The following is a 9319-nucleotide window of genomic DNA, read 5'->3' as shown; positions in this document are numbered from 1 at the left end:
GAGGGAAACCCAGTACAACATCAGATGAAAGAGAAATCCTGGCCTGGGGCATTCGGAGGGCACTTGCCTCAACCTTAAGGGCATTGGCATGACTCTTGTTTATGGTCTGATTTGGGTTAGACCATCACATCCAGATTGGCCCACAGGAAAACTGATTTCAGGAATTTCCTATTTAATTTTTGTAGACTCCAGCAGACATGCTTGAGGAGTGCTAGACAGATGCAGGGTAGAGTAGCAGAAAACACATGGCTCAGACCTAGGTTCAGTCCTGAGGAACCAGGGACAAGAAAATTAACTTATCTGAGCCTCAGTTTCTTTATCTGTAAGAATCTAGAGTCTCATGATTAATCTCTACAGAGCTGCCATGAAGATTAAATGAGGTATGTTAAAACATTCTGTAAAGTGCCATGCAGATATTTGTTAATAAATTATATTTTAGTCTTCTAGAGTCAGCTTAATGCCTTCTCCCATTAATATCTGTATGCTTCGTTATGTTCTAGCTTTATTTTTCAAATTATGATTTTGAAATAATCTACAAAAACAGTGCAAAGAATTCTCATATACTCTCCACTCAGATCCCCCCAAATGTATACAATCACAGCAAAATTTTAAAGATCAGGAAATTAACATTGATATAACCTATATACCACAAACTTTACCAATTACCCCACCAATGTCCCAATTTCTGGTCCAGGATCCGAGGATCACACGCTGCACTTGTCATCTTCCTTTCCTTTATCTGGACATCCCTGGGTCTTGGTCTTTAATCATGTTAATAATGTCGATGATTATAAGCCAGTTAAAGTGTAGAATAGCCCTCAGTTTGGGCCTGTCTGATGCTGTCTCATAGCTGATACCAAAAAAGTGTTAATACCTATTTCATAGGGTTATGGGGATTACTAAAGCACTGAATATATGTAAAGTCAGTGGAACAGTGGCCTGACACATAGTAAATGCTACTTAAGTGTTAGCTTATATGATGAGCTGGGATTTTAGTGACTTTACTGGTAGGAAATCTGTCTTAACAAATTGATGAAGAGATCAAAGAAGCAGCAGGCGTTTTAACTATGAACATCAGTTGTCTCTCCCTACCCAAAGAGCCAAGGCCAAAGACCCATGGCTAGCAGGAACTCTGCTCCACGAAGAGGGGCACTGTTCAGCCAGTGGCCTGCCCATAGGATAAGGACTTCTTTGCTCTTCACAGTAGTGCTTTTTCACAGTAGGTCCACATACTAGGAACTGAGGCCACATTTCCTTACCCATCAGCTGCTGGAAAAATGTGTCAAATTAAATAAAAAATGTTGTGAAATAATTAAGCCCCTGATTTTCCCAACAACTATTCCCAGAACTCAGGCTTTCAAGCTTCGTTAGTATGCACCCAGTGCTTCAGTCGCGGACACATTCACTGAATAACCATAGTGATAACCTCAGCCCCTAACCTTTGCATTGCTTCTCACTGAAGGGGCCAAACCACACAGTCCGTCACAATACTTACTTCATTGGCCGATCCTGGGCAGACTCCACAGTGAGGCGGTGCCTTACCAGGCTGGATGGGGGAAGGGAAGGAAACCTAAACAGACTAACTCCAAGAAGGTAGAAGGAATCTAAGACACATGTATGAAAATTTGGTAAATGACAACTATTGATTACAAGTGTCAAAGCATCAACAAAACCCCTTAATATAAAAATACCAATGCATTTGTCTGGTTAGTAAATGCCATTTTACAAAGAAATTATGATCTTTTACCTCACTTGCTCTCCCCTTACCCCCAAGACACCACTTTACAGGTGAGAGAAAAGAGGATTGAGAGGGAAATGGCTTTTAGTGGCAAAGCTGAAACTTGAACTCAAGTCTCACCTCCCCATAGAGCATATTTCCCACTTAACAAAAAAAGATGAAATGCATTTTCTCAATGTAGGTCAAAGACTAACAGGATTAAAAGATGATAAAAATACAGAGACGGAAGTGTAAAAATGTAATGAAACCAGCTACCCAGGTGACTAGTTTCTTAGGGTTTTTCAAGGAAAGGGACACACAAGGCATCAGAGGCAGGCTGAGCAACAACAGAGGGAAGGAAGGGAGGAGGAAGGGTGCGAGGGAGAGAAAGATGTACACACACACACACACTCTACTGTAAAATCCCTGCATCTTTGGTTACTTAAAACTCAAATGATTTCAGGAACTTCTCTGGTGGTCCAGTGCTAAGACTTCACACTCCCAATACAGGGGTCCGGGTTCCATCCTGGGTCGGGGAGTCAGACTCTGCATACCACAACTAAAGATCCAACGTACTGCAACTAAGACCTGGCACAGCTGAATAAATAAATCAATATTAAAAAAAAGAATCAAATGATTTCAATGGGATGCAGACATGGACTATATATCACACAACGTCCAACAAGTGGGCACTGCCTAGCACACAGAAACCTAGCAATACATATTTGCCAATTTAGCTGGACTTTTCCATATACAGCGACCAGATTCAGCCTTATTCAGAACTCCCAAATATCGGAACGTCCCCAAATTAGGTACCGCCCTCAAATGCCAGTTTGCATGCAGAAATGGTCAATCTTTTGTGAGCTGTACAGGCAAAACAGAAATTAGAAACTTATTTCCCGTCACCAAATTGCTTCTATATTACTTTTATGTCAAACGGACCTTTACAAAAAAGAGACTAAAAATGTCAATTATATCATACCAAAGTTTATTGATTACATTGAACAAAATTTCTGTAATGAAAAAGGCAAGTTGCATTCATAAAAGATGGCATTCACATTCATTATAGAAAGCAATGATGTAAAAAATTGCTGAAGTGAAAAATGTAATATTGCAGTCCCATTTTGTAAGCTGAAAAATGATTTTGTCAACACTTGCATAAAATCTGCATTTATATACTGCATGTTATTAAAAAATTCCATCACTAAATTATTATGAATTTTGCAAATTTAGGCTTACATTTTATACTGTTGCTGGTGTAGATGTGGTAGATATGGAATTTATGTTTTCAGTTTAGTAGTAACATCCTCAAACAATGGACAACAGTTATGAAAATTATAAGGACAGTTTGTAGTTGAAAATTATTCAAATGATGGGATTATGATCCTATTATTACATTTTATCAGTTTCTCTGGCACAAAATAAGGTGGTTAGATTGTAGTGATAGGAATACTGGATGGCTTACTTCTGCTAACCTCACACCAACCCTTTTTTTAGCTCATTAATAAAATATCTATCTTTAAAAAAGTCAAGTCAGGTCCCTTTCAAGAATCTAGGCTATATCACACATCATTGTCGTGAATTTGAGCTGCAGTGTAATGGGTACCTTATAAGACACGACTCTATACCCCCCTTACTTATCTTTCTTCCAGGTTGCAAGGAATTTTACATGCCACCAGTTATATTTCTACTACCCTAGATATTTTGATGTCAAACCTCCAATGGTCTGCATTAAACAAGCCTCTCTAGTTAAGGTGGGCTCTTTGTATTCACAGTCTCTATAATTCTTATGTAAAACAACAGTAATAATACAGCAACAATTATAAACACATAAACAACAACAAAACATCAAAAGCTTTCCTGGCTCTGATTTTTAGCTCTTTGGAATAGGTAGAGAATATACTGACTTAGTTTTCAGCAGACTACTACAAATACTAGGCTACTAGAACACAGCACACTTAGGAAGGCGTGATGACACCTAACAAATACTCAAAAATAATACTGATAGATGGTAACAAATGAAATAATGAAAAAGGGTCAGTAATGATGGAATGGTTCTGATAACTGAAATTATGTCCTTTCGAGAATTTAAGAAAAATTACACCTAAACATTAACACAAAATGTAAGTGGAAGAATCAAATATGTCATATGGACTTTATAAATACATTGGTATAGACTGAATCCAATACTTCTCCAAATCAAGGTACAATATAAACACGAATAATAGTACAGGCATGCCAGAAAGACAACCAAAAATGGAAACTGGAATAAAAATACCTTTTAAAAGACCATTTCAATCTAGGAGTCAAATGTAGTCACTTATATCCAAAAAAAAAGTATATGTTTAATTTTAACATTTAATTAAGACATATCACACTTATTTTTATGTTTTAAGTGAGCTCCTTAGGAGGCTATAACCTCCCTCTAGTCCAGTAAGTGGAGGACTTGACCAAGGTGAATCTCGTGGTTTAGAGTTAGACCATTACCCTAGCCATGTTTGCTAAGAGAGACAACATTCATGTTCAGAGTCATGTTATGGACCCTTCCTCCTTCCCAAATTGCCAAGTTAAAAAAAAAAAAAGTGCTGCATATGCACACAGGTGCAATCTCTTCCAAATAGAAAGTGTTAACAGTTTCAAATAAGCTATTCTTCCTTCCTCTCCACAAAAAAAATTATAAAAGATTGATGTTCAGAATGGCATTCTAATGTAACTGTGGTTTTCCCCTTTTTACCTCTGACCCCAGTGAAACTAATATTGGAAAAATCTGTTATATCTTAACTATTTTGAGGGTCACTGAAGTGATAGGAAATGATTTCTTTTCAAATCTAGTAGTCTTCTACCCATTAAGTGTAATTCAGAAGAACAAAAGTAAATAATTTTTTTTGGATTTTTGCAAAAATACCCAGGGTTAACAGTCTTTCCACTTTTTGGCAAGGATAATCAGCATGTGGGTGAACAGAAAGGATTAACTACTATCTGATGCATTGATTTAGTTCTTTTATATTTTCAAGTATTCCTTTCATATGTTGAAAAAATTTAAGATCATCATTCAGTATGAACAAGAAATGTGATCCAAACAGCCTATTTCTTTTGCCAGGCAAAAAAGTAAGATTAGCATACTCTATTCATTCCCATTGCACGACTTCTACTTTATTCTATTGTATTTAAATCCATTCAGAGTTCATGGGTTAAAAGAGCACCCATTTGGTAGTTGTTCTATCTAAAGTCAGAAATTCCATATATTCTTGCTTTCAACTTTCATATAATTCATAACTTAGAGCTTTGGCCATAATGGCTACTTATAATAACTATAAATGCTTAAGAGAGTCATTTGGTATTTTACTGGACATTTTATTCTGAACCTCAGATGTAAAATAGTGGTTTAGTTTGTTGCATATCAAGTATCCTGAGATGGTAACTTTTTGAAGTTGCTTCTTCATGCTTTCTCTCTTATCTGTAACCACTGTCAATATGCTTGTAGGACAATAACATAGGCAGTTCAAGATTCGGATTCTGAAAGATGTAAAATATACGGAGTTAAAACATTAATTTTAATAATAATGTGAAACCATCTGTTTAGCACTTAAAAAAATAAATCATGTAGTAAATTTTGTTATGAGAGTAAACCAATTGTCTTAAAAAAGCTGCCAAGTTTTATTCACATGCTTGGGGAAAAAAGTGACACAATAACCAGTTTTTACTCTTTTCTTCATCTGTCAGCTGAACAGATTCAGACTTGCTTTTTGCTTTTGGATTGCTCCAGGGTTCTCCTAAGAACTGTTACCACTAGGACATCAGAGGCTTAGCTGACTAGGATCCCTTCTAGCTGTGAGCCTTACCCCATGAAAACAGGGATGTTTTATTTAACTTTCTGTCTCTAGCACTGAGTCCAGTGTCTGGCACACAGCAGGTTCTCAGGACATGAATGAATGAATGAATTGATGACTGGTTTTTGGTTGTGTTAATTATGACAAACTCTAATATTCAGTTTTGAAAGATTGTTAAGAAAGCACTTTTACTTAAAGAAACATGTTTCCTCTCTATAATACCTACATTAATTTTTTTCTGATAGATCGTGTATCTCTGAGTCAATTGACTCTTCTGTTTTCCTTATTCATTATCTTTTTAGAAAAGAAACCACAGAAACCACCCTAGGAAATCTAGATTCTTCATCCTCTAAACACTATCACACGCTATCATTAGGATGTGGCATGAGAATTGGTGCCTGTAAATCAGGTATGTGGAGAAGTACAAGTTCTATTGGCAAGGAGGTAAACCTAACCTTGATTCAACACTCAAAAATTCAAATTTTGAAAACTTGGGTAGTGGAAGGCTTAAGGGGTGTACTGTTTTCTTCCCCTTTTGGTGCACCTTCCTTGCCATGCTTGGACTAGAAGCCCTGTAGAATACCTTCCGTTTCTTTTGATGTTTCATTTTCTTATACTGGGGGCTTCCTAGGTAGCGCTAGTGGTAAAGAACCCGTTTGCCAATACAGGAGATGTAAGAGACGCAGGTTCAAACCCTGGGCTGGGAAGATCCCCTGGAGAAGCGCATGGCAGCCCACTCCAGTATTCTTGCTTGGAGAATTCCATGGACAGAGGAGTCTGGTGGGTTATAGTCCATAGGGTCGCAAAGAATCAGACATGACTGAAGCAACTTGGCACACACACACATTCTCATATTAGTTCTTCAGGTAGCAGGGGCAAGTTGACACTAACCAAAATAAGGCTGACATTCACATGAGAACTTATATTAAGGAGTCAGGCAGTTTCCTTAACAACCAAGGGACAAACTTGGTGGCTAAACTAACTGCCAGATTTTTTTTCCTTGGAGAAGAAATAATGTCATATGAAAATATATTCCTAGAAGAAATAATTACTTTAAAAATAAAACAATCGTTTTTGAAAAAAAACAAAGCAAAACAAAAACTTACTTAGTTTTAACATTGTAGGAGTTAAGGCCCTGGAGAGACCAAAAGCAGTAGCAATGTCTGCTACCCAGCCTAGTCTCCCAAACCACAGACCAAGCTAAGTAAAGCAATCCAGGGGGATAAAAAATTCACTAAAATACACCACACAGCTTAGGACATGGCTCTCTGGGACAAGATGGTCAAAGACATTGAAGGCTACTAGGAAGCAGATTCATTACTGAGGGAAAATATTTTGGATGGTATCACCGACTCAATGGACATGAGTTTGAGTAAACTCCGGGAGTTGGTGATGGACAGGAAGGCCTGGCATGCTGCAGTCCATGGGGTCGCAAAGAGTTGGACATGACTGAGCAACTGAACTGAGTCACTCCAACTGGGTAAAAGGAGGTAGACTGAGACAAAATGAGTTGCCTCCCAAAATAACACTGCAGATACAGACTGTTATGAACTGTTGGAGACAAAAGAACCAATGGGTTCAATTTTTTAGCTCAATTTTTATTCTTTGCTGAAGGGTAGGGAAGCTGATAGCTGATGAAAAAATGGGCCTATGAAGTGGCCTCACAATTGTTAGCTACAAAGTGAACTGATGTGCAATGTCATTCATGATGATCATTAATTTTTTGTGTGCATGAAAGACGCCCTGCCCTAAGCTGTGCGGAATTGTTTCTAAGTTGACAAATTTGTAAACCTCATTCATGAAGTACTTTAAACACCCATGGAGGGATAAAACACCTTGAAAGGCCTGGGGTGACAAAGGCCCCTGCAGTGGGAAACAAAATACACATAGAGGAGTCATTCTGACTTCAAAGATTCCTCCCATGGTATATCAATTCCTTCCAAATATTTTTTTGGGGGCGGGGAGGTAAATGAAATAACATGTTATATGATGAATTTACTCACTTTTGGAAAAGTTAATTATGATGCATTCTAAATGATTAGGCTAGCATCCCCCTGAATGGCTAGGAAAGCTTTCACCTCTGAAAGTTGAAATACTTAGTTTGAATAAAACTTGACACTACAGAAAGTGATTAGAGTAGATTGGTTCATTACCATACACTTGGGGATCGGACATTTACAAGGACATAAATATACACCTGCAAACACAGACATAGCACATGGAGGTACAGACACATTGAATTATTTCCACATAATTCCCAAAAGAACATGCAATACTAAAACTGACTTGATACTATACAGATGCAATTTTGGAATATTTATTTTTAATTTTCCAAATGATCTTTTAAAATCCAATTATATTTCCTTATCAGTGGTAACAAGCCTTCTCATGTGCCTTACATGCCCCTTACAAATTAAATATATTGTATTACTCTTCGGCTCTGGAAAATGCATAAAATTTTATTTTGGGGCTTAGCAAATTTAAAATATGTACTTCCCCATATTCCAAGTAATGCATCTTTATATTTTTTTCAAAGAATAGTATAAAGTTCACCACACCAACAGCAGAGAAAATTTAGAGAGTGATATTTTCATTTTTTCTTTATAATGCTGTTAATCTGTTTCTTTAAAGCCAGCCCACTTGTTTTAACACTAGGTACCTGTTAAAATATATTAGATTCATCTGAGAATGTTCGTAAAAGAAGAGGTCTGACTGAAGGTCTGGTGGATAATGAGTCAGATGCCTTTTTACAGCTTAGATTGCTCTGTAATAGTGAGGTAAAGATACTTAAAGCATTTAAAGATTGGTAACCTACCTGGTGATAAAAATGTAGGAAGAAAAAAAATCATTTCCTATAAGACTACTCTTCTGGCCAAAGGTACACATGATTATACTATAGCAAATGCATAACATTTAAATGAATACACTTAAAGACCTAAGAAAGTCTCCACCTCGCATTGAATTGTTTTCATGGTAGAATACAGACATTAGTAGTACGTGGCAAACTTGAGTTTTTGAAATGACACTGGTAAGTTATGTGGTAGATGAAGGCAATATGGTTTGATTAGTAAACCTTACCATCCTTTTGGTGAACACCTCTGAGAGTTGTTCCGGTACTCTGAATGTATTGAACAAAAAGAAATTTGTGCAAAACATTCCTATCTTAGTGAACAGACTAACTCTAACACGCTGTGGCTTCTACTGTGTACCAGGAACCAGTGGGACTACGGACTTACAGTCCAGGTTTTTGATTCTCCAGTGTGACAATTTGAGAAGGTGAACAAATGATTAAGGAAAATGGCAAAATATTCTTAAGTATCAAATAGAAGATATAAAGATGAGTCATGAGAATTTTTCATAAAGAATCAGAAAATGGTGTCAAGCAAATGAGAATGCAAGCAAGTTGGTACATTAAGAAAGGAAATCACCTTATTCACTCCAAGAGAAACTGTGATTGCTGGAAGTTTGAGAAAGCATGAAGATAGTAGATGTTCCTGAGGAAGGGAGGCGTTTCGTTACCTTGTTCACAATTGCACAAAAGGTGGAAAATTGCAGTAGAAAAAAGAGAAATGCAGAAACCAAAAAGAAAGGAAAAAGTAAATATTCTCTGAAATGTAAGACATTTAAAAAGAAACCTTGAGAATTAGAAGTCGAAATGACGTTAGTTTTAAAGACGTTACTTTCTGAAGTAAAAGTAGAGTTAGAGTTAGGAATAGTTTATTGTATGAGCAAACTGCTATTTCTCTGTATGTCAATTTAAAAACTTTTGGTT

General features: G+C 36.9%; 1 protein-coding gene across 4 annotated transcripts in view; it reads right to left on the bottom strand.

Annotated features, from left to right (window-relative positions):
* Positions 1–2708: 2708 nt before the first annotated feature.
* The window catches only part of ATP11C (ATPase phospholipid transporting 11C), a 167916-nt gene continuing 161305 nt past the window's right edge, over positions 2709–9319 (bottom strand). Inside the window, exons 28-29 of one of the 4 annotated variants that reach the window (XM_065915266.1) lie at positions 8207–8311; positions 2709–5233 (exon numbers count right to left, since the gene is read on the bottom strand). In XM_065915266.1, coding sequence (XP_065771338.1) covers positions 8210–8311 — 102 coding nt within the window. In that variant the 3' untranslated portion in view covers positions 2709–5233; positions 8207–8209. The remainder of the gene's footprint in view (positions 5234–8206; positions 8312–9319) is intronic. The other 3 variants (XM_065915262.1, XM_065915265.1, XM_065915263.1) reach the window with 3 other exon arrangements.

Source organism: Muntiacus reevesi, chromosome X (genome assembly GCF_963930625.1).
Source record: "Muntiacus reevesi chromosome X, mMunRee1.1, whole genome shotgun sequence".
NCBI classification, from domain to species: domain Eukaryota; kingdom Metazoa; phylum Chordata; class Mammalia; order Artiodactyla; family Cervidae; genus Muntiacus; species Muntiacus reevesi.
The sequence above is the reverse complement of the archived record's forward strand: the minus strand, read 5'-3'. Positions and strand labels throughout refer to the sequence as shown.